Source organism: Dendrobates tinctorius, unplaced genomic scaffold (assembly GCF_039654945.1).
Source record: "Dendrobates tinctorius isolate UK_male_01 unplaced genomic scaffold, ASM3965494v1 ptg000104l, whole genome shotgun sequence".
NCBI classification, from domain to species: Eukaryota; Metazoa; Chordata; class Amphibia; order Anura; family Dendrobatidae; genus Dendrobates; species Dendrobates tinctorius.
The window spans coordinates 18,522,245-18,549,084 of NW_027361772.1; the positions used below are offsets into that span (position 1 = coordinate 18,522,245).

Sequence of the window (26,840 nt, forward strand, 5' to 3'; positions counted from 1 at the left end):
ATTCTCTTATGGAGCTCAGCCTCTGTCTCAAATGATGGGGCCGTAAGCAGTCCTTTCTCTGCCAGGGCACCCCATTGGTTCCCTGCAAGATATCATTTAAATTCTGCTGTCAGAAATTGAATGCAGCATCTAAATGGTTAACAGCAGCAATCAGAGCTCCCTGTCTCTTTTAGCGACAGCCCATGCCCTCTCCACACATGGGTATCCGAGCGCAGGAAATACAGTTACACCCATATGTACGAAGGAGTTAATAATTCACTATACTTGGTGTCCTGTGTTCAAGTGTTGCTCAAACTTGCACACTTTGGACTCACTATACTGAATGGCTTCCTCAGGGGTTTCGTCTGAGTTCAGATTTTTGGGAATACAGAAAGAACCCTGCCTAACTAGTGTACATAGCTTACTCTTGAATTTTGCATGTTACTGATAATAGACATTTTATAATGGCCAAAGACTCATGCAATTCTTTCTGCCGAATTCACCGCTATCGATGACTTGCAATCACTTACATTTCTTCTTTTAGATCCAATCTGTATTTCAAAACCTCTACCAGACTTTGAACATCGATCATAATTCTACTTTAGCTCTCTTCTTGTGGTCTCTTTGGCAATTTCCAAATATTTCGCGAGAAACAGTATTACCACATCCAATCTTGTAATATTACAGTGTTGTAAAAAAAAGTCCTCTTCCTAGTATCTTCTGTTTTTTTTATATTTCTCACACTTCCGTGTTTCTGATGAACAAATTACTTTTAATCTTACACAAAGATAACCCAAGTAAGCATAAAATATTATTTTAAACAGTTGCCAAAGATGTCTCGAAGACTTATTGATGACCTTGGCTTAGGATACTCTTCAACTTTGAAAGGAAAAGTCAAGGAATTATGAAAATCGCACATCCTACATGACAGATGCTGACTGTTCTGAATTTTTTTTAACCATTAACGGGAATCTGTCACCTCATTTTTGGCCTATAAGATGCGGCCACTGCCATCAGGGGCTTATCTACAGCATTCTGTAATGCTGGAGATAAGCCTCCGATGTAACCTGAAAGATAAGAAAAACAAGTTATATTATACTCACCGGGGGTCCGGTCCAATGGATGTCGCAGGTCAGGTCCGGCGCCTCCCATCTTCATAGGATGCCGTCCTCCTTCTTACTTCTGCCGCGGCTCCTGCGCAGGTGTACTGATTTGCCCTGTTGAGGGCAGAGTAAAGTACTGCAGTGCGCAGGCGCCGGGCCTCTTTGACCTTTCCCGGCGCCTGCGCACTGCAGTACTTTGCTCTGCCCTCAACAGGACAGAGAATTTTGCCTAAGCAGAAACCGCGACAGATGCAAGGAAGTGGACATCACCGCATAAAGATGGGAGGCGCCGGACTCGAACCTGTGACACCTATCGGACTTGGACCGCATCCGCCCCCCGGTGAGTATAATCTAACTTGTTTTTCTTCTCTTTCAGGTTACATCGGGGGCTTATCTAAAGCACTACAGAATGCTGTAGATAAGCCCCTGATGGCGGTGGCCGCAGCTTATATGCGAAAAATGAGGTGACAGATTACCTTTAAAATAATCATGAAAAAAAATCTACCCGAAGAATCATATTGACTGGTTACTTTCTTATATGCTGTACAATGAAACATCGTAAAAAGAATCGTGAAATTGCATTTTTGTCACCACTTCATTTCACTTAGAATTTTTCTCCCCATCTATCACTACATTATATGGTAAAATAAAGAGTGACCTTCAAAACTACAACTCGTCCCGCAAAAAAATAACAAGTCTTCTTATGGAGATATGTGAAAAAAATCTGTGAAAAATCAGAAAGTTATTGCTCTTGGAAGAAGGGGAGGGAAAAAAAAATGAAAACGCAAAATTGCCTTGTCCTCATGTTCTTGTGCTGTCTTTATCATATGTAATGGATGATTAAAACTTTTAGCTGTGACAAATGAACAAAAAATAGTAAAAATTGGGTGAGATGCAAATACTTTATCACAGCACTACATTTAACTGTCTGAGCCAATTATACACTGCCGAACAAAAGGGGAACAATGTTTTGAACTTTTGGCTTTCAGGCGCCATATCTCACCATCCACTACTGCACTAATGTGGGACCATAGACAATCATCTTGGCTGTAAATATGACTTGCAGCTATTTAGCATATGATTAGTTATGCGGATTCTGGTCACAGCATTGTTACTGTTTTGCTTCTAAAAATCTAAATTTTAATTTGTATTATTTTGTAAATCCTCCTTTGGCTTTCAGCACTGCCTAAATCCTTCTGGGCTGCTCTCGATCAGATTCAAGCATGTCTCCACCGAAATCTAATCCCAGGTCTCTTCTACATGTTCCCAAAGTTGGTGCAAACTGGTTGACTCACTTGGGTATGAATGTTATTATTATTATGCATTTATATAGCGCCTTTTATTCCATGGCGCTTTACATGTATACAGTTTTTTCTTCAAATCTACCCACAAGTGTTCGATTGGGTTGAGGTCTGGGGACAGTGAGGACCAATCCAGCGCCTCTACGTCATTGTGCCATTTGTGCGGTTATACCTAATAAGAACAGACATTGTGGCAGTTACAGTTCATAAAGGAGATGGTGTGCAGGCAATATTATTGAGGAGAGGACAGTGTGGAGGCCATACACCATTAGAGGGACAATGAGGGAGTCATATTTGGTGCAGGGAGCACAGTAAAGGGCAATTTGTTACGGAGGGGCACAGCGTAGGACGGATATTTTCATTGAAGGACATAGCTACATTGTTATTTTTAAGGGTACAGTGTTGGATGTACTTCAGTAGAATGGAGACGAGGGAAACCTGCAGAGATGAGCTGTGAATGTGAAAAGTCATCATGATGTTTGGACAGGATGGAGAAGAAATGAATGAGAACAACTTCAATCAGAGAAGAAGTCACCTATAAGGTACCTGGATGTAAATATTTATTGTGATATTGCCTACTGTAGGTCTCATCAGTTCTGTTGTTCCTGTATGGTCCGCAGTTTGATGACGACTGGCAACAACTCCCAGTATCTCCTTACCATTGTTAAGAACATACTAGGAGTTATAAATTCATGCAATACAGTTGTATATGGGGCTGACCTGAGATTGCAATGGATTGCTGTACTAAGCTTGGTGATGCATTCCTGTACTAATGGTTGTTCTGGTGATGTAATTCTGTAAGGATGGTGATTCTAGTGATGTATTCATGTACTAATGGTTGTTCTGGTGATGTAATTCTGTAAGGATGGTGAATCTAGTGATGTATTCCTGTACTAATGGTTGTTCTGGTGATGTAATTCTGTAAGGATGGTGATTCTAGTGATGTATTCCTGTACTAATGGTTGTTCTGGTGATGTAATTCTGTAAGGATGGTGATTCTAGTGATGTATTCCTGTACTAATGGTTGTTCTGGTGATGTAATTCTGTAAGGATGGTGATTCTAGTGATATATTCCTGTACTAATGGTTGTTCTGGTGATGTAATTCTGTAAGGATGGTGGTTCTAGTGATGTATTCCTGTACTAATAGTTGTTCTGGTGATGTAATTCTGTACTGTTGTTGGTTCTGGTGCTGTACTAAGCTTGGTGACATATTAATGTACTAATGGTTGTTCTGGTGATGTAATTCTGTAAGGATGGTGGTTCTAGTGATGTATTCCTGTACTAATGGTTGTTCTGGTGATGTAATTCTGTCCTGTTGTTGGTTCTGGTGCTGTACTAAGCTTGGTGACATATTCCTGTACTAATGGTTGTTCTGGTTATGTAATTCTGTAAGGATGGTGATTCTAGTGATGTATTCATGTACTAATGGTTGTTCTGGTTAGGTAATTCTGTAAGGATGGTGATTCTAGTGATGTATTCATGTACTAATGGTTGTTCTGGTTAGGTAATTCTGTAAGGATGGTGGTTCTAGTGATGTATTCCTGTCCTAATGGTTGTTCTGGTGATGTAATTCTGTACTGTTGTTGGTTCTGGTGATGTATTCATATACTGATGATGGTTCTGGTGATGTAGTTATGTACTGTTGATGGTCCTGGTGATGTATTTTGGTAATGTTTGTAATGTAATTTAATTTGGGGGGTATAGTAATGAATTCATGTACAGATAGGGGTTCTGGTAGTGTATTTCTATACTGATGGTGGTACTGGTGATATGTTCATGTACAGATGATGGTTGTGGTAATGTATTTCTGCACTGTTGGTGGTTCCGATGCTGAATTCCTATACTGTTTTTGGCTCTGATCTTGTACACATGGTGCAATCAGTAACTTGTCAGATAAAGTGGTACATCTGGTCGCTCGTAGCATCTGTTTACTTACCCTTCGTGCACTTAATAGCACTTTGTATCTGTACTTATACAGATACTGGCTGGTGACCGATTCATGCAGCATTATTTGAATACCCTATTTAATATATTGACAGCTGGACCGTACATTACAAGTGCTTTTTACCTTTTTCCTGTGGGTGTCTCCCCTATTTCCTCATAGATTGTAAGCTTTTGCGAGCAGGGCCCTCACTCCTCTTGGTAGCTGTTGAATTATGTGTTTACTCTGTCATGTCTTTATTTTCTGTACAAGTATCCTTTGAAATGTAATGTGCTGCGGTATATATTAGTGCTACAGAAATAAAAATTATTATTATTATACATGGCTATGGTAATAAAAAATTCTGACTTGGATTGAGATTTCGCTCTGTAGCACCACCACTGGAGAAATAGACCATTACACACTCCAGTCAAATCAATGAGTGTCTGTATTATGCAGAACAGAACGAGTCCTCCAAAGTGTGACTCTCTTTGTAGTCCGCTCTGGCCAAGACATATGGGTCCTGAAAAAGCGATCCCCTTCTGCAAAAAAAAAATCACAATTGCCTAGAGGGATATATGAAAGTGGGTTTTTGTAATATTTGCTTTACACTATACGGTCTTACATAATAGTAGAAAAAGCTGCAAGCCTCCATTCTTCCTTCTCTACAGGTCGTATTGTCTTATCTCCCTCCTGACTGTAGTGCCAGGTTTCCGGTTATTCAGCTAAAAAGGGAAAGCGGCAAACAGGGGGGATCACACTAATAATTCCGAAACAAAATATGTCAGAGCCCAGTCCTGATCTGGTGAAGTCAGACCGTGCTGAAGGCGGAGAATAGTGACGTGACTGCAAGTTCTCACACCACAAAAAGCCCTCCAGCCCCCAGCAGTAGCTTATAAAAAAGGGACATCAAAGTGTGCACAATACTGAAGCAGAAGACCAGCAGAGGTAAGTGTCAGCTCACTGGACAGACTGCTACTGCTGACTGCGGAACGGGAGCGCGGAATTATTATACTGCAACTATGAGTATGGGGAGGACGGCAAATCCCTCAATGAAACAGGATAGAAAGCAAAAGAATAAAATCATGAGAGCAAGTGGCCTGTATATAGGTGTATAGGACAGGACGCAGTCTCTGTGTATGTGTGTGTATATATACAGTATATACCATTTATAACAGACCGTATAAAATAATATATAATAGGACTGCTCCCAGATCTGTATATCAGTGCACTGTGATGGGTGTATACATGTATATGCATATATGTATACATATAGTGGAATATGATATATATATAATTTACATAGTGGGACTGTTCTCTATATTAGCGCTGCATATCAGTGTATAAGGCGCAGTCTTTGGTATGCACAGTATAATGTACTGTATATAATTTGCATAATAGGACTGTTATGTATCAATGCATAGGATGCAGTCTCCAGGGTATATACAGTATGTGTATATATATATATATATATATACTGGGGTCCTGGGTTCAAATCCCATCAAGGACAACATCTGTAAGGAGTTTGTATGTTCTCCCCGTGTTTGCGTGGGTTTCCTCTGGGTTCTCCTTTTTCCTCCCACATTCCAAAGACATACTGATAGGGAATCTAGAGTGTGAGTTCCCAATGGGGACTGTGATGATAATGTCTGTAAAGTGCTGTGGAATTAACAGGGTTATAAGGGAATCAGGATGTAAGCAAATAAAATAATTCAGTATATAATTTAGCTCCATACATCAGTGCACAGGGCACAGTCTCCGATATCTGTTCTCTATATCAGGACTGTATATCAGTGTATAGGATGTAGCCTCCAATATATAATTTATACTGCACAAAAAAATAAAGGGAACACTTAAACACCAAAATGTAACTCCAAGCCGGTCACACTTCTGTGAAATCAACACTGATTGTGATTCAATGGAATAAAGAACAGGTAGAAATGATAGGAAGGTCACTGACATCGATGTGTCTGATCAGTAAGAGTGCCAAGGGTTCCCTTTATTTTTTTGAGCAGTGTATATAATAGGACTGTTGTTTTTTATCAGTTCTATATATCAGGATATAGGCACAGTCATCACTATACAAATGATAAATTATTTATATCCTCGGACTTATCAGTGGATAGGACACAGTCTCTGGTGTATAAATATGTTTGCATTTATGCATTTGCAAAATGTATATAATAGGACTGTTCTCTATATTAGCATTGTATATCAGAATATAGGATGCTCTCTTGGTATACCCAGTATACATTATGTATATAATAGAACTGTTCTCTCTTTATCAGTGTATAAGACCCGGTCATTGATATCTATATATGTAATATATATAAATTATATAATAGGACTGTTCTGTGGACTGCATATCAGTGGATAGGACGCAATATCCTGGCCGTATACAGTGTGTATATATGCTGTATGTACCGCAGACTGCGTCCTATACATTGATTTAAAAAATTAATATCGAGAACAGTCCTATTACACAGATTATATACAGTATTTATATATAATACTGTATATATATGTAATCTGTTTAATAGGACTTTTCTCGATATCGTTTTTTATATCGGTATATGGGACGCAGTCTGCGGTACATACAGTATATATAATTTGTATAATAGGACTGTTCTGTGGTCTGTATATTAGCGTATAGGATGCATATCCAATGTATGTGTATATATGTCATATGTATTCTATATATAAGTTTTATATATCAGTATATAGGGTGCAGCCTCTGTTATACACAGTATATATCATTTACATAATAGGTCTGTTCTTTGGTCTTGATGTCAGTATATGGGACGTAGTGTCTGGTATATATACAGTATATATATATTTGATATAAAAGGGCTTGTCCATCAGATGTGCACATCTCCGTGATATAACACTCTACTGCACATGTCGGTTGTGCCCGGTGCCCCTCTTGGGGTCAGATATCGGTACAGCGAGGAGCTGGATGTGATTGCTGTGTGGGTCAGATAAGCGTTATCAGCCGCAGGAGGACATCACTGTAAACAAGCCGCAACCTCTGGGCCCGAGCGGCCATAAGTAGAGTATGATCCTCAGTATACTATAGGTGTTACACACATAGAAATGATGGGGCATAGAAGCCTCTATTATGTGGTCACGGGGGACCTACTACTGGGAGGCCATGAAGCCCGTTGCTATGGGCACGTCACGTCGTCACCACAATGTATGTGCTCTTTTGTCTGGTTCAGCACAATATTACAAGTCACCCGATGAGGTCACTGGACACCTGTATCCTCCAGAGCTGAAGGCTGTATTTACTGCAGATCTCAACTATTTCTAATGGACCAGAGCCCCCTACATTTCCTAGACACCATAATATAGCACAAGACTGGTAAACCATGAATGGTCCAGTCATGTGGACACCTCAGGGCCTCTTCCTTTCTGTATGGGCAGACCATGACTGTCAGCACCTGCCTGGGTGATGTCATGTTCATCAAAAGGAAGGAAATTCTCACTCATGGTCCAACGATTTGTCCTACTGACCATTTTAGTCCCATGATTAGGCTCCGATCAGGTAGAAAGCTGACGGGACAGGGTTAATAGACTTTCGCTGTAGATGAGACATCAGTCCATCAGCGGTAATCTGAGGCAGGCCTCGCTTCTTGTGTATGAGGTGGATCCTCACATCCAGGTGTAATTTACCTGCTCTGACATTTACACATTCTCTTTTGAACACTTTCCCCGTGAGTCACATGATCACACGATGATCTCACCGACCACCAATGCCAGCGACACCACGTGTTCCGTAGACAAAGGGTTAGTGTATCTGAGGACCTGTCCTTTGTATTCACTCCATGTTCTCTGCATTATTTCTGCCTAACAGACAGCTCCAATCTATGCAGACACACGCCATAGTAGACACGTCGCCCGTAGGCTCCTACGTAAAATATATACATTGTGAGGCAGTGACCCCTGTTATAGTTAGGGGGCGCTGTGTGTTCTCCTCAGGCGTATTGACGCTCCCCAAGATATGCACGGAGGTGTATGAAGGCCATAGGTACAATGCCTTCTGACAACTCGGTAATATCAACGTTTGGTCAATTGTCAGATCTAGGTCTGGGTTCTGAATATTTCAATGTGAAGCAAAAAAAAGAAGAAATATGCAGCACTCACCGATGTAGCTGAAAAACTGTGAGTCTTTATTTCACATAATTTCCATCAAATGTGTGGACATGCAGGACGTGGAGGAATGCTAGGGGAGGGAGTTGGGTTCTGAATATACATAATTCAGGAAAAATGCTGATCCTGGTCAGATCGGTCGTGACACAGGTTGCCCAGCCAAAGATGGCTGTATGCCGCTGCTAAATATTAAAATTATTATTATTTATTATTATAGCGCCATTTATTCCATGGCGCTTTACATGTGAAAAGGGGAATACATATTAAAAAAAAAATCAGTTACAATAATCGTATTTTATTTTATGTAACGCCAACATATTCCGCAGCACTTTACAATTCACTGATTGATACGAATGAATGGGATTGCATTGCATCCCGCCAGGTCCTGCTACCGCCACATGTAAATTGCAAAAACTCCAAAATGTTGTGACTTGTTTGTTGCAGTCACGGTACCTTGTGGGTCCCACTGTGACCCCATTCACAAGCAATATGGTGCAACGTAGCAGCAGCATATAGTGATTTTTGGCCTCGCGGCTTGTGTTGCAGCCAAAGCTGCTCTGTAGTCCTAGGCTTGCTTAGGTCATACAATGACTTAGTATTACCAGGTACACACTGAGACTAGTCTTAAAAAAGGTCCCCAGAGACCAGACCCCCAAAGATCATAAAGTCTTAGAATATCCTAATGCCGTTATTTTTTAAGATGAAATTTAATTATCTGCTTTAGAAAATGCTATTAAATGGCATCAGATAATGACCTATTATTCCAGATTGCGTTTTTTTCACATCACATTGGGATTTATATCAATTAACCTGAACTGAGAGCTTCAAAGAGCTTCTCTATCTCTGGAGGAATGGATATATACATGCATTACTAGGACTTCCCATTGATTTCTGTTGAAAATGTGTAATGCTTCATTTGTCCTGTGGGGGTGCTGTGGGGAAATTGAATACTACACCATTAGGTACAACAATTCACGAGTGGGTGCGATAGCAATGGGGGAATCGTGTGATCATAATATTTTTGAGGGAATGACAAAAAATAAGGATTGTCTACCAAGGATAACTCTGTAATAATTCAGCGTAAATGCTGCAAAGATGAAAACTATTTTGTAACTGCGGACACTTTCTTTTCAGTTTAAAAGACGTGGCATAATTTTTTTGGTTTGCATGGAAAAAAAAACATACAGAGCAGAATATAAGTGATTTCCATAACCAAGTCTTGAAATAATTAACTTGACTTTACTGACTTGACTGTGCCATGATTCATAGTAACCAGACTCCTACTTCATCCCTCTCGCTAATCTGTCAACTAGACTCAGTGATGAAGAGACTACGTGGAGCGTTTCATTCTAAGGAATGTGGCAGACAGAAAAAAAACATTTTTGTAGCAAATTGTGGATTAATTCAAGCAAGTCAGGTCAGCAATCTAATTTGGTTGGGGGTGAGCGGCCTCTGACAGAGGGTTTACGTGTTAACATGTCTCCTTGTAGAGAGTACCTAATCGGCGTAAGGAGACTTAACGGCCATGTAATGCTCCTCTGGTATTCTAAATATGCAAATTGCCTCTTCAGAAAGAAAGAGGGCTAGAACTCCAGTGCTGTCATGGTCACACTTGACCCTGGATACACCGCCTCCAGCAGGGCGAATTTAAATAATAGAACGTGCAGCAGGATACACCGCCTCCAGCAGGCGAATTTCAGTAGTACACGTATGTCTGAATACACCACCTCCAGCAGGGCAAATTTCAGAATAAAAGGGAAAACCAGGAAAACAATTACAATGGTGGCCCTGCGATAGGGAACAGGGATGTGGAGACCTCCTGCACTCTCCTGAGTCAGTGTCTCTACACTCCTAACGATCCCTAGGCCGGTTCTGCACCGGGCGCCGATCAGGATACCTGAAATCCCTAGCTCGCCCTGAATCAATCCCTTACTAGTGAAGTGGACGGTGCAGAAACTAATCCCATCACTGCACTAAAACACACATTGAGGAAGGTGACAAACAGGGAAACACCACTTAGCTTTGCTCTGTTGCTAATGCTCCAAGCAACAGAGTCCGACACCTGAGTGCATCTTTTCCTCCAACCGGATCCAACACCTGAGTGCAGCTCTCCAGCAACAGAGTCCCACATCTGAGTGCAGCTTAACAGCAACAGAGTCCCACATCTAAGTGCAGCTTAACAGCAACAGATTCCAGCATCCGAGTGCAGCTTTCCAGCAACAGAGTCCAGCATCCGAGTGCAGCTTTCCAGCAACAGAGTCCAGCATCTGAGTGCAGCTCTCTTCCAGCAACAGGGTCCAGCATCTGAGTGCAGCTTTCACCATAGCTGCCACTCCACCAAGCTTTGCAAGAACTCCTCACTGACACCATAGCTGTCGCTCCACCAAGCTTTACAAGAACTCCTTGCTGACACCATAGCTGCCACTCCACCATGCTTTACAAGAACTACTCGCTGACACCATAGCTGCCTCTCCTCCAAGCTTTGCCAGAACTCCTCGCTGACACCATAGCTGCCACTCCAGGATTCTGACTGAGCTGCCAGGAACTCTCTCTAGCTCCTTCCTTCACCAAGGATGGTTGGAAAACACCAATATCACCAACAGTGAGTGAGAACACCTGACACACCTTTATAGTTAGGAGCCAGAGTCTCACACCTGTTAGAGATTCCCGTGCAATAATGCTCACCACCACCGGGGGCAAACTAGAACAAAAGACACCACTGTGTAATAACCCTAATGGCCACCGGGGGGCTAAACCAACTCTAAGCACCCAGCTCAAAGGAAAAAAAAGGTTACTTATTTAAAACCTGTCATATCCAACCTGGATCATGACAAGTGCCACCTATTGGACTTAGACTTACAGTTAGACCCACTGTCAGAGGTCTCTTACCCAGTCTAATTAGTTTCCTTGCTTTGCACTGATGAGGGGCAAACTCCCTGAAACAATGGAATTACTGGTCTGGTTTTCATCCTAAATCATGTGGCAAGTTTCGTTAAAGGGTCGTTATTGACTTTTAGGATTGCTACATCCGGTAGATGGCTCTAGAGTTCCAGTCTCCTTCCTCTCTGAAGAGGCGATTTCTTCTTCTCCGTCTTGTTTAGCAAATGGGCAGGCTAAACAGCCAACATATCTTATAACATATGGAGAATGTTTTACTCGATTCTACATCAAGCTCTTATGAATTAGGAAAGTGGAAATATTTTTTCTGGGGCTTCCTCATAGTAATTATGGTTTCCTAACGAAGAGGATGATGTTTACCATAGTAGGGTAATGTCAGACACCCGTCCGGTATCAGCTCTGAGGCTAAAAGATAAGACTAGCTAAAATTTGCAAAACATTAGAGTAGTGCCAGAATTTGTTTAACCAATTATGCCCTAGATGTGTAGTTTCAGCCGAGAACAGCCGAAAAATTTCAACCTGGCAGATCAAAATTTTGGCAGACAGCAGTTTGCAGTTGGCCATTGTGAAAAATCATCTCTTTGCAACGATCTCTAACTAAAGATGACTTAATTGATCTGAAGGATACTCGTCAGTATTTCATGGTCACTGGATGGGAAGCCTACAAACTGATTCTTACCTGCTGGCATCGCCGGCGCCTCTTCTGACATGGCGCTGGTCCTACAAATCAGAAGTCACAATGGAAAACAGAGTCCCCCAGCTCAAATTTACTGCCTCAAATACTTTGATCCCACTACAAGAAGCTAGACATAAGCGTCCTGTCAAGTTGCATGTTTCTAGCTCACGTCAAATTCATCTTTTTATAGACACCTTTTTAGAAGTCTATTTTAGGTGTTCTCCTGTTCTTTTTTTGTTTTTAGTTTGCCATTGTGGAGCAAGGTTTAGATCTTCCATATATTTTCGATCAATTCATCATTTGTGAATTTTCAAAAAATTTTCAAATCTGTTACAAATGTCCAGTCCTACCCTGAAGTGATGTCTACGTACGGAGTCCATGAACGGCAGAAATGTTTGCAAAACGAGCGACTGCTTGCGCTAAAAAGTTGCACAAACGTTTAGACAGAAAAAGAGACCATTTTTTTACTTTGCTCAAATTTCATGTACACTATATTGATGAATGTGGTGCAAAACAAAACCACTAGCAAACGGCAGAAGACAAAAAAAGAGAAGTGATAAAGAATCCTAAAGTGATGAATTGAGGATAAAATCACTCCAGGAGGGGAACTGGAGCATATTTGTTCATAAATGTTGGTACTTTCCAAAAAGTCGATGAATCATCTGAAAACATCTGGAAAGCCTAATGGTGAAAAAAGAAAAAAAAATCGGCTTTCCAAAAGGCGCAAATGAAAAGATGACAAAAAACAAGTGCAAAAGTAGATTAAAACAGGTGAACTAGCAGTAATGAATCAAACCCAAAGAGTATTGTCCATTTTTTTTTTTTTTTAAATGGGAACAGAAATTATAATTTTCACATCTCATTCGACATCAATGTGATCTTTCCACACAATGGACCAAAAGATGGGCAGATGTCTTGTGTTGATTGATATTTTAGAGGTTTTATTCCTGGCGTCCTGGCGATGACAACCTATCAAGAGACCTGGGGGGGGGCAATTTTCCAGCCAATCAAAGTAGTCAGCATGAGTAAATACAGTGATAGATGTAAAGACCGATGGATTAGATGTAGTAAGAGCCATAGACAGATCTGAGGCTGGCGTCCACTCATTCTCTACTCATCTAAAGTACTTAAAATTCCACACCATACCTAGAAACCCCTTAAGTTTCCACAGATCTCGTCTATGTATGTTGACTACGTGATGTATTACTTGCCTAACATTTAAAGTCCGCACACTCATCCACTGGTCTTTATGTCTCAATAACTTCCTCTATACGATCCCTCTTCCTCTCAGTGACTTGTTGTGGTCCTCTATTAGGACTCTACTTCTCCTCCTACACATGTCCCTCCGCCTGCCTATCTCCTTTCTTTCTCCCCGATGACTAACCCTTCAGTAATGCTGTCCTCTGTCTTTGCTCTCAGCAGCTGCTCACAGACTTCTAGGAGGACACAAAGCTTACAAACTACAGAAGTTCTAGCAAGAAGTCTCCAACCATGGACAAGGTAAGTGGACAAACAATGGCTGTGAATGGAAAGTATCGCAATGGGATACTTCTAGCATCTGATGACTTGTGCTTAACCAATTGTCAAGACAGATTTAAAAGGATTTATAATATGGTGAACAAAATGTATACTTGTAGAAAAACAAGGTTGTATGGGAAGGAGACCAAGTTCTGAAGAAGCAAAACCCTTAGCAAGGGTTGAAACCTCTTCCTTCCTTATGTCCTAGGAGCAGAGGTCAATGTGAACATCCTTGTCCCCAATACATAATTTGTAGCACCCACCATCCCCACACCTACCGTGTACCATTTATAATGTTGGTGTCTTGATATCCCACCAAGACCCTATTAGGTATCTGGACCCGTGTATATCTAATAGAGAAAATGGATGTAATCTGGATTCTTCCTACTAGGAAAATTCAGTTCTTTCTCTGGAGAACCACTTATGTTTAGGCATTACATAGGTGCCCTATGATTGCAATAGGGTATCTACTAAGTGGCAATAACCTTGGGTTCAGTTTTGAGTTAAAATTAAAAAAACACTGAGTAATTGTGTTTGGGGAGTATGGTACGTATGATCCATCAGAAATCCAGAGAATACAGCCAAAAACCCAGCCAAGTCATAGGCCAAAGAAAACAAAAGGAATCCCTACAAATACTTACTGCTTGGATTCATCATTATGTATTCCCAGAAAATCCATTCGATTGATTCCAAGAACCCGCCACCCCCCAACCATCCCCACTGCTAAATTTTATTTTTCTAGATATGGGGCATCGCCTTTGACCCTACAGAAACAAGCTGTTAAAAAAAGAAGAAAAACCCCCCACAAAACCGTTTCCAGAAAAACCAAAATGTGTCCGATGACAAATTTGCTCCATTGAGGTCATCTGGATGTATTCCATCATGGAGACAACTACATGGATTAATAATACCGTATTTAACATTTAGAATGTGCGATATACTTGGCCAAGCAAACTCTGAAGAAGGTAAAGGAAGTCTGTTAGCCCAAGCTATAAGTATAAAATAAGCACACAGCCCTGTAGGGGATATTGCTCCTATAAAAAAGACATGTTTAGTGACTAATTGCTACCTCCATTCTACAGAATCTGAAGTTTAATCAAATATGCTAATTAGGGTGTTTGGTGCACCCTGGGTGTGACTAAAATGCTCAGTGCACCTTTCCAAACACTGGTTTTATTTGACACGCCTCCATCACTGGTGATTGACAGGACTTCCTGAGCTTTCTTTGCAGACAGAGCTCACTCCCGGCAAATCTATGCTGTCAATCACCAGTGAATGAGGCAGAGACATGCAAAAGCAGTAGGTGTAACAATGCACTGAGCCTCTTGGTTACACCCAGGGTGCACCAAGCATAGGTGATTAAACTTCACTTTCTTCAGACTGGAGGCAGCGATTAGAACACTAAAAGTGCGGTTTTATGAGGGCTACATCCCTTTGTAAGGCTTTTTGCTCAGTTTACACAGTCAGTTGAGGGTGACAAACTCCGTTTAAGACCCGAAGAAGAAAATACACAACACTTCATTTCATTCCAAGTAGTTCAGGCTATGAGCCAACTAGGAGATGCTCTAGTAATTTGGAAGGTCAGACTAGGCCTGGAGCAATGTTTTTCTTCACTTTAAGATATAAGCTCATGAGTCATCTGATGACCCATAAAAATTCATGGTTTCAGACATACGTAGAACTGTAATTGGATGCAGCCCAACCACAATACTCAGCTCTGACACAATAGGCTTAATTAAACAAGTTTCATGCGGAAAGCACAAAGATTTTTCCCCTTTTTTTCTGTAATGGAAACACTGAAAAGTTAAAGTTAAGTAGATTTTACGATTGAATATTATTATATTTATTTTTTTCAGTAATGAGCTAAAATAAGTAATTAGTAAATATAAGCTCCAAAGTTTTTCACTTCTGTGCTCTTAAGTTATTAGTATGACTTACTGCTCAGGGAACTAAGAGTATTTAGGATTAAATTAAACCTGCATATTTTTAAATTAATATTAGTAGTAGAAGTCTTTTCCTTACAGTTAATTTGCCAAATAATACCAGAACACATATTTCTATGGTATGATTTGGGCATGATGAAAATGTAATTTAATTATAGAAGGATAGGGAAAATGAAGGGAGGTCAGCTCACCAGTCTCGGTTGCGATCCATAATCCTCCTGCGCACGGAGTCACCTTGATCAGGGGTGTTGACTGAAGCAAAATAAAGGATGGAATCTCCAGCGCTGGACTTCAGTTAAAAATACATCATTTATTGTAAATTCTTAAAATAGAACAGAAAAAAGTATGGATAAGGACATACAGGCAGATGGGGTCTCTGGTGGTCTCCAACCAACGCGTTTCGACCTAGAGGGTCTTACTTATGGACCCTCTAGGTCGAAACGCGTTGGTTGGAGACCACCAGAGACCCCATCTGCCTGTATGTCCTTATCCATACTTTTTTCTGTTCTATTTTAAGAATTTACAATAAATGATGTATTTTTAACTGAAGTCCAGCGCTGGAAAATGTAATTTATCACACAGCTTTTTGTATCATTGACATAGTGGTTCCATGTATTTTAAACTAATTTTGAGACTAACATGAGCCTGGGTTCTTTAGCTTTGATCTCACAACATATTTCGGTAAATATATGACCAATCATGTAATCATAGAACATTAACAATTGGCAGTGTTCATGACTAGTATTTACTTTTGGGTGCAGATAGTCTTAAAACCGCATAAATCCAAACACTTGTTGTCACATCCAGTAAGGAAAAGATCAATGTAATACTATGTGATGGGCAAACAGAAGGTCTTTGTTACCGGAATTGTAGGCTTCACGGAACTGATATCGGGAATTCTTCTTTTGCGTCATCTGATAAAATCACTAAGGGCTATTTCCAGACCACACATAGTGAAGACCATAAATTACAAGTAGTCTCACTGACCGAACACTGCGGTCATTCCTGGCCAGGAATCAAGGGATGGGATAGGAATGATATAGCGAAAGTTGGATAGGATCAATGCTGATAGGTTAATAAGTACAGAGGTTTACGGATAGTCCTGGTTTATGTCTTTCTAGAGAACGCTGTCTTGAGATTTCTGCTCACCATTTTTTCTTAATAGTATTTCCAAATGCAGCTTCTGCTTGCAAAAATATGGACTCTTAAATTTTACATTACTTATTTGTCTTCTTTAATTATGGATTAGACTTCCTTCACTTTCCTTGTGTGTCCTTCTTGCAGGTTCAAATATGTCTTATTGGACACAGAGCAATGACAATCTTATTGATCTTTCTCTTTGGTCAGATTGTATCATCCACTAAAGATGTAAGTAGATTCTGTAATTATTATTACATGACAGTCCTACACCAGACAATATTTGATAACCTAGATAGGAAGAGCAAATACTTATAGTCTAAGATTCAGATTTTGTAGTTCTATATATGTAAGCATGCCAGAGAGGCAGTCCATGGTAATGCTGTAAAGTCCTTAGAGGAGTTCTCGAAGAATGTAATAAAACGCTCCATGTCACGTAAGTCAAATGGCAGCCCGTTCTAGTCACTTGTCAGAACAGACTTCAATCTGAAAAAAACAGCTCCTGAGACCTGTGTCTCAATGACAGAGGAGCTGTGTTGTAAGCAAACATACTGGAGTTTTGGGAGAAGGGCTGTGACAGAAGAAAAAATAAATATTTTTCTCAAGGCTCAGTCAGCCGAGAGGATTAATTTATTCTGATATCATAGCCCTTCTCAGAGCTCACAGAGATGTGCTTACAATACAGCTCCTCTGTCACTGAGACACAGGTATCAGGAGCTCTGTTTTTTCAGACCGCAATACAATCTGACAGGTGTTACAAATCTGATTTGTGTCACTTTTTGTGGTGATAGATCGGCAATGTTTCAATATATCGCAACGATTCTGAGTGTTTTTGGTGACACATTTTACTTTGTAGACAAAAGATAAAAACAAAATGAGAAAATTACCCGCAGTAAATAAATAGTAATGGTGCATGAAAATAGCATAGGATACTTAGTTAACATCATTTTGATATAAAAAAAAGTAAAAGCCATCCCACCACATCAATGTGACCCTATTTGGGATGGTTCTAACCTCTAGTATAAAAACCTTACTATATCTGAAATTTCATAAATATGAATAAGGGCTGAGCAGGATAGAGACCCTGACTAATGGACACTCAGTCATGGGAAGTTATATAACCGTAATATCCAGTTCAAAGAATGCCACGCAACTATTTGCACAGACTACAAAAACCTGAAACACAAACCTAAAGAGATGAACTGGAATATAAGTTGGTATGCATGCAAATAAACAGACAAAACCTAAGATAAATAGAAAATGAGCAATTACCCTGCAGTAAACAAATAGCAATAGTGCATGAAAATAACTTGGGGTACTGGGTTAACATAATTTTGAACAAAAAGTGTAATAACCATCTCACCACGACACAGTGACCCTATTCATTATGGTCCTAACTTCTAGTATTAAAACTAGTATTAAGAAGCTGGGCTAAACTCGTTGGGCCCTTTTTATGGGGTTCTTTCTTTTCTTTGGATACCACCAGTAGTTGCACATTCTCTCTGAAATATAAATGTGGCATAATTCAGTCGCAGTCATATCTTAGTTTTTCTAGACTCAGCACTGAGGTTTCTCACAGACAGATCTAATGTTCTGAGCTCTGAACCATAATAAAGTGTCCGGTATATTAAGGAAATGACACTTACCGTAGGTTATGTTCACATGACTTTGTTTTTGGTCCGAGTGCTATCTGTAAATGTGAAAACAGACTGCACTCGGACCGATGTTACGAAAAAAGGGCTGTTCAGATGAGCAAATGTCTGTGTGAAAATTTGTGTTCCATATTATGGATGAGACTCGCTTATTGAAGTCTATGGGTGCGACAAGAAATATGGATCCCTTATGGAGCAGCAGTACAGCATCCGATTTTTACAGATGCCGTTGCTTTCTGGAAAGAGTTGTTACTAATGAGACAATCCCTATAAACTCTTAATAGGGTTGTTTTATGAAGCCAGCCATTGTCCATATGCTCTGATAGGGCTTATGGACATCAGAGGAGAGGTTTGGTCCCCCTGATGGAATCATCCCTCTAGGTATCAGATTTAGGCATCACTCTGTAGCCGTTGGTAATACTTGGGACCCCAGGGTATTCACATATCTAGTAGACCACCAACCAATAGGTAGTTGTACTGTATACAGTATGATGAGAAAAGTTTAAAGTTTTATGCAAAAATGACTTTTACCCCTTTGGGTACATCAGAATATTCTTACACCTTTATATCAGCTTTCAATTTAACACCTCTATTATTTATTTTCCAGGTCCTTCATCATCGTGAGAAGAGAGGAACCAGGGGATATAAATGTGATTATTTACATTTTTTTTGTCTTGGGTGGGGTATTTTTGGTGAGGAACTAGATAAATGGAAACATTTGGTGGCCTATTAGCATTTTATAATATATAGGGGAATTAAAGGCTAGCTTCAAGTTTAACTCTGACCAACCTCATAATTACCTAAAAATGTAGGTGTCATTGACATAAGTCGCAAAATCTAATGGGATACTCATGGAAGGGTCTAGGAAACGAAGATATGAGAAGATAGTTGGTGAAGATCTCAAATTCGCAGTAGTTGTTATCCCTGGCTAACACATAAGTAGCTCATTGGCCGGAGAGTCCAAAAAAGTTTTGACTTGACCCTACAGAACTTTGACAAGGACGAAGAACAATGTCCACAGAGACAATTAAAGTAGGTCTACAGAGTGAGCGCTTCATCAACCCTCTCCCCATATCTCAGTTTCTTGGATTCCTGAAAGGGAAAGTCTCAATTAAATTGTGAGTTCTAGAAGTGAGACCTGATTCTATCAGGCTTGTATGACATACCCTAAAGAGATGCCCCTTTGTTTTAGTGATTGGTAGAGTTTAGCAGTAGGACCACCATCACTCCGACATGTCAAAAGTTTTTTTTTACATTTCTTCTTTTAGAAGAGGATTAACCGTTCAGTCTTGTTGTGTAGCCTGAATGTCTCTCAAGATCTCAAAGAACTTTGGGATTGAACTAAAGACCTAAAAACATAACATATATTAGTAAATAGTGTAAAAAAAAATGAGTGTCATAAAGGAAGAAGTAGAAAAAATGGTTTAACAGTGAAAAGTAGAAAAAAGTAATAAGGCGAAAAACCTAAAAAAATGTAACATAATTATACAACTAAATAGGGGGAAAAAAATGAATGTCGCAAATGAAGTAATATGGTTGTCACAGATAAAAAAAAAACCTAGAAAAAAGTGGTTCCATGAAAGACCTAAAAGTATTAACATGATTATATTATTAAGTAATGGGGAAAATATGGGTGCTATATATGAAAAAGTTGAAAAAAGGAGTGTTGCAAAGTAAAAAAGTAGAAAAAATAGGTGTCACAGATGAAAAAAGTAGAAAAAAATGGATAAACTAAAGACTCTCAAAAAAAAACCATGGTTATATTAGTAAATAGTGAGAAAAAATGGAAAAGTAGAAATAATGAGTGTCATAGATGAAAAAGTATTACTGGCTAATTAGCATAGCGAATATTATACGTTCCAGCACCAATAAGCCTTGTTATCTTACTTTTGGTGGAACTACCACTGACAGAAAAAACACAATTTCGGTATATAATTCTATTATTGGAATCCCACTAAAATCATGAATGAACTGCTAATAGAACAAGACAGTGGTAAGGAAATCTTAAAGGGACCACTTGGATTAATCCTTCAAGGTAATGGTCACTCAGCTAATTTTTATTTCTCTACAGCTCTGTGCATGGAGAGACCCTCGGGAAGACTGTACGCTGCTGGAGACACCTGGCTACGTCCCGCCGGTCGAAGGATTGAGTTCTGTCGCTGTGAGGAGGGAAGGAGCAGGTGTCACAGTGTGCCATTCAAGGGTAAGAAGCTACGTGGGTCATGGGTTCATATCTGACCTGTGCAACATTTGCATGGTGTGCTGGATAAACCTTTCTGATGCTTTGACATTTAGGCTGTGTGCACACGTTGCGTTTTTTGTGCATTTTTGCAGGGTTTTTCCGCTGCACAATCGCCTCGAAAACGCATCCCATGCAATCCTATGGGATTCCGCAATGCTGTGCTTATGCTGCGGATTTTTCCGCTGCGGAATCGCATTGCAGAAAAATCCGCAGCATGTTCATTCTTTTTGCGGAATCGCAGTGATTCAGCACCCATAGGATTGCATTGAAACGCTCACTTTACACATGTGGCTATGCCCACCATGCGTAAAGTGAGCGCTTCATGTGCGGATGGTACCCAGGGTCTGGAGAATAACAGACTCTCCTCTGGGCTCTGGGTACCATAATACTGTAAAAAATAGAATAAAAATAAAAAATAGAGATACAATCACCCTCCGGCGGCCCCCGAAGTCCTTCCCGCCTCTCACCACGCTCCCGGTATCTTCCGGTCCCAGTAATGCTTTGCGCGAATGAGCGTGACGTCATCTCAGGTCCTTCGTGTAAAGCATTACTGGGACCGGAAGATGCAGGAAGCGCCGCAGAGCAGATTGAGGGCCGTCGCAAGGTGAGAATAACAATACTTTTTAATTTTTTTTATTATTTTTAACATCCTATCTTTTACTATTGATGCTGCATAGGCAGCATCAATAGTAAAAAGTTGGTCACACTTGTCAAGCACTATGTTTGACAAGTGTGACCAACCTGTCAATCACATTTCCAAGTGATGCTTCAAATCGCTTGGAATGCGAATGTGTTTTACCCGCGGCGGGAGTTGCGGACATTTCCGCAGCATTTCCGAACGTGTGCACATAGCCTTAGTGTCTGTCACAGTCCGTGGTCTCCAATCAAGATTGGAAAGAATTTTCGCTTTTTTTTTCACTAGAAATAGCGCCCCTCATAGGCGGATCAGCCCTAAAAAAGCAAATAAGCGCAATACTTGCAAGCTTCACATTGCCAGCTGCTTCTTCATACATCAATCACTAAATCGGTCTGCAGTTCAGTGGACAGAAAACTGGTGTCAAAAATTTAAAAGTTGAAACAATGGGTGTCACAGATAAAAAAAAAAAAGCAGAAAAAAATGGGAGTCACAGGTGGCAAAGTAAACATCATTGGGTGCACTAAAGACCTATAAAGTTTAACACAATTATATCATTAATTAGTGTAAAAAAATGAAGGCTTCAAATGAAAAGTTGAAAAAAATGGTTGTCACAGATGAAAAAGTAAAAAGAAAATAGGTGTCACAGATGAAAAAGCAGAAAACCATAAGTGTGCTAAAGAACGTCCATTTGAGATTGGAAAGATTTCTCCAATCTTTTTTTGTTTGAAATAGTGCTCCTCGTAGGCATTGCAGATCAGCCCCACAAAAAGCAAATTTGTACAATACTAGGCAAGCTTCACACCAGCAGCTTCTTCTTCCTACTTCAACTACTAGATTGGTCTGCAGTTCAGTGGTGAAAAAAATGAGCGTCACAAAGTAAAAAGTTGATAAATGGGTATCACAGATTAAAAAAAGTCGAAAAAATGGGTGTCACAGACGAAAAAGTAAAAAAAATGGGTGCACCAAAGACCTTAAAAGATTAACACTAGTGCATGCCCTCATCATCTCCCGCCTTGACCACTGCAACCTCCTGCTCTGTGTCCCTTCAAATAACACTCTCTCATCCCTCCAATCTATCCTAAACTCTGCTGCCAGACTAATCCACCTGTCCCCCGCTATTCTCCGGCCTCTCCTCTCTGTCAATCCCTGCACTGGCTCCCCATTACCCAAAGACTCCAGTTCAAAACTCTAACCATGACATACAAAGCCATCCACAGCCTGTCTCCTCCATACATCTGTGACCTCGTCTCCCAGTACTTACCTGCATGTAACCTCCAATCTCCTTCTTTACTGCCCTCTTATCTCCTCTTCCCACAATCGCATACAAGATTCCTCCCGCGCATCCCCCTACTCTGGAACTCTCTACCCCAACATATCAGACTCTCGCCTACCATGGAAACCTTCAAAAGGAACCTGAAGACCTATCTCTTCCGACAAGCCTACAACCTGCCGATCCACCAAACCGCTGCACGACCAGCTTTCCCCTCGCCTACTGTATCCTCACCCATCCCTTGTAGATTGTGAGCCCTCGTGGGCAGGGTCCTCTCTCCTCCTGTACCAGTCGGTGACTTTTTTTGTTAAAGATTATTGTACTTGTTTTTTATATTGTATACCCCTTTTCACATGTAAAGCGCCATGGAATAAATGGTACTATAATAATAAATAATAATATCATAAAAAAAGGGGTTCTGCAGATGAAAAAGTTGACAAAATGGATGTCACAGATGAAAAAGTAGAAAAATAGGTGTACTAAAGAACATCCAATTGAGGTTGTCTCAATTGCACCAGGGCAATCTCATGAGCCAAAAAATGTGTGGTTAATGCAAATTCCTCCCCAAAGTAACAACTTTTAGGCATCTTGGGGGACGATCTCTAGGAATCTAGTGGTTGCAGCTTAAATTTCGACTTTGGTTAGCACGAACACCTTCAAAGATGAGTGGGGAGGTTTTGTCCATCATTGCTGGATGGGCTCGGGACAGATCATAAAGTTTATTCTCTCTCATGCTGTTTTCAACAGATTGTACAGAGACCATGTGTTACAACGGAGGACGATGTCTGCAGGCGCTGTACTCCCCAAATTACCTGTGTAACTGCCTCAGCAGATTCACTGGAGAGCACTGTGAGATAGGTATGTGGAGGGTGCACCAGGTTGTGCTGCATATTATGAGGCTATAATATGGACAGGGTGCACTGTATATGGGAGAGGGGGCCAGCTTAGTTGCTACTTAGTAGGGAAATTGGTTCAGGACCCCCCACCTACTATGTAACTGCTAACAAGGGTGTGGAGTCTGTGGACACTTGTTCCAATGGAGGGAAAAAACACTGCGGTGGTAAAATCTGGCACGGTTATGGGGGATATATTGGCCTCCATCCCTTTGACATATATAATTGAGGTAGAGTACCTCTTTATAGTAATTATGTCATATTTAGTATCTGATTATCACTGTGCAGATAATTCGGCTTCCTGCTACGAGGGCTCAGGAGAGTCCTACCGAGGAAACCACAGCCGGACATACAGCGGACAAGTGTGTGTGAACTGGAAATCCCAGGGGCTTAATCAGAAACCGTACAACGCTCAACACCGTGACGCGCAACAGCTCGGCATAGGAAACCACAACCATTGCAGGTAACAGCGGCACCGTGGCGTGAGCTATGTGTATAGCGCCCACTACTGGTATAGAAACACTGATACCGAAATTTTGACCTTAGAGAAGTCCTGTCATTTGCCCCCCCCTACAAAAATACCGCCCCATCCGCCACTTCTATTACACACACACACATACTGTACAATTAAAGGGATTGTTTATTTTTATAGGGAATAACTGCTTTCTTCTGGAAACAGCGCCACTTTTGTGCATAGGCCCTGCATGGTATTACAGCTCAGTTATATTCAGTTGCATGAGACTGAGCTGCAATGCCAGACAAGGCCTTTGGACAAGAGTGGCGCTGGTTTTGGTAAAAAAAAAAAAATCTAATTAATGAACTTTTCCAAATTTTTACTAATTTTTTTGGTGATTTCTTTCAAACACTCCAGTTTTCACCTACATGTCAGTAGTTCCCTGGCATGTGGGTGCATTTGCGGAAGCATTAGATTGCAAGCTCTTCTGTTACAAGTAGCAGGGTGAATTCAAATTTTTGCTGTTCAGAGGTTCACGAGATGTCTGCACGACAGGAACATGTCTGACGGCATTACCATTCTATGACAGCAAGCAGAGTTCTTGTAAAATTGTGGGGAACTGAAATACTAAGTATAAGAAAGTGGCAGAAATGTTTTATAATTACAGTGATAACGCTTTTAACATTAACTGGAAAATTGCTGTAGGGATCCTGCACTCAAAGTGGCGGTTACTTCAACTGCACCGCCTAGAAAATACGGCTATAAGTCGTAAAACTTATGAGGCCATTATTATGTCATAAGCCCTCTCTGTATGGGGATCCATAAACAGCACAGGATAGAATAAAAGCTGTTTTTGATAAAGCCACAGCGCCACTTTTGTCCTTAGGTTGTTTCTGGTACTGCCACTTCTTAGAAAAAACTAGATTGCAGAAGTAGCAAATAGGGAGATGGAAATCTGCTCCACATATATACTTGTATCAATACCACTGCCGCCTATGAGTCCTCCCAGCACAATTAAATCTTTCCTTTCTCTCTGCCTTCCTCTTTTAGTCCTTCCTCTTTCTTGCTCTTTTTTCTTACTTCCTCTTCCTTTCTCTTTTCTTCCTTCTTCTTACTTATTATGTTATTTCTTCCTTTCTCTACTTCTTCTTGCACCTTCTTTTATTCCTTACTCTCCCTTCCTTCTTCTCTTCCCTTCCTTCTCATCCCTCTCTTCCTTTCTCTCTTTTCTCATTTCCTCTTCCTTCCTCTTTTGTTCTTCCCTCTTCCTCTCCTTCCTTCCTCTATAATGCCTCTTTTATTCCTTACCATCCTTCCTCTGCCTCCCCTTTTATTCCTTCCTCTCCCTTCCTTTTACCCTCTTCCTTCCTCTCCTATGCCTCTTTTATTTCTTCTCCCTTCTTCCTTCCTTCTTCGCCCTCTCCTCCTTCTTTGCCTTTCCTCCCCCTCCCTTCCTTATTCTCCCTCATTCTTTCATCTTCTTTCCCTTTTATTCCTCTCCCTTACTTCTATACCATCCTTCCTTCTTCTCCCCCTCTTTTATTTCTTCTTCTCTTTTCTTCTCTTTCGTTCCTTCTCCATTCCTTCATCTTCTTCTCTTTTACTCCATCCTCTCCCTTACTTCATTAACATCCTTCCTTCTCCCTTCCTTCCTCTGCTTAGCCTCATTTATTCCTTTCTTCATCACTGTTGTCTCATTTCCCACCTTTCTTCCATTTTCCTCTCCTTCTGTCTTACTTCTTCTACATTATTTCTCAACAGCATCATTTACATTATAGCCTGACAAATCATTTTTCTAGATCTTTGCTTGCTGTCAATCAATAGGATTTCTTCTATCAATTTCCAATGGATGATAACCTATCTTGGCCATGAGATGGATGCACCGGTGTATGGCTCGCTCTTGGCCATGAGATGGATGCACCGGTGTATGGCTCGCTCTTGGCCATGAGATGGATGCACCGGTGTATGGCTCGCTCTTGGCCATGAGATGGATGCACCGGTGTATGGCTCGCTCTTGGCCATGAGATGGACGCACCGGTGTATGGCTCGCTCTTGGCCATGAGATGGACACGCCGGTGTATGGCTCGCTCTTGGCCATGAGATGGACACGCCGGTGTATGGCTCGCTCTTGGCCATGAGATGGATGCACCGGTGTATGGCTCGCTCTTGGCCATGAGATGGATGCACCGGTGTATGGCTCGCTCTTGGCCATGAGATGGACACACCGGTGTATGGCTCGCTCTTGGCCATGAGATGGATGCACCGGTGTATGGTTCGCTCTTGGCCATGAGATGGACACACCGGTGTATGGCTCGCTCTTGGCCATGAGATGGATGCACCGGTGTATGGCTCGCTCTTGGCCATGAGATGGACACACCGGTGTATGGCTCGCTCTTGGCCATGAGATGGATGCACCAGTGTATGGCTTACTCTTAAATATATGCGGGGACAGTACAAAGACCTTTCTAATGATCTTTTTACTCTTAGGCTGGAGTCACACTAAACGATAAAAAAATCAGGCCAATTTTGTGGGACCGAAATCGCACAAAGGTTTCTTCACCAGGGATCCGTCAGTCAGCCGAATTTCGTGTGATGATGCGATTTTAATCGCATCTAAGCATCCGTTTAACATCCGTCTGCCGAGAATTTCTCGCAGGCTTGCAAAATGGACATATAATGGAGCCCAATGACAGGTTTTCAAACATAAATGAAAAAATAGATATAGACACATAGAATGCATATATATATATATATATAGAAATATGAGAAAATTGGGATCCAGCAAAAGGATGAAAGTTCACCAGATTTGTAAAAACTTCTTCTTTATTAATCCATTATGTCATAAAAAGTATGAGGAACTCCAATCAATTAATAGCATTCCATCCCTTGCTGGAATGCTATTAATTGATTGGACTTCCTCATACTTTTTATGTCGCCAGCGTGGATGCCGTCGGGATCCAAAATGGATTTTGGATCGGCGAAATTCCGCGATACTCAAGATGGCGTCGCCGCAAGAACATGTCGCCGGCGAGGACGACGTCGGGATCCAAAATGGCGTCGGTGAAA

General features: G+C 40.9%; 1 protein-coding gene across 7 annotated transcripts in view; it reads left to right on the forward strand.

Annotated features, from left to right (window-relative positions):
- The window catches only part of PLAT (plasminogen activator, tissue type), a 124,777-nt gene that overhangs the window by 83,365 nt on the left and 14,572 nt on the right, over positions 1–26,840 (forward strand). For 3 of the 7 annotated variants that reach the window (XM_073588865.1, XM_073588863.1, XM_073588866.1), the window contains exons 3-8: positions 13,451–13,528; positions 16,774–16,857; positions 18,886–18,928; positions 20,350–20,481; positions 23,175–23,285; positions 23,609–23,783. In XM_073588865.1, the coding sequence (XP_073444966.1) occupies positions 13,520–13,528; positions 16,774–16,857; positions 18,886–18,928; positions 20,350–20,481; positions 23,175–23,285; positions 23,609–23,783 (554 nt within the window). In that variant the 5' untranslated portion in view covers positions 13,451–13,519. Of the gene's footprint in view, positions 1–5,148; positions 5,254–13,447; positions 13,529–16,773; positions 16,858–18,885; positions 18,929–20,349; positions 20,482–23,174; positions 23,286–23,608; positions 23,784–26,840 lie in introns of those variants that run through there. The other 4 variants (XM_073588868.1, XM_073588864.1, XM_073588869.1 and 1 more) reach the window with 3 other exon arrangements.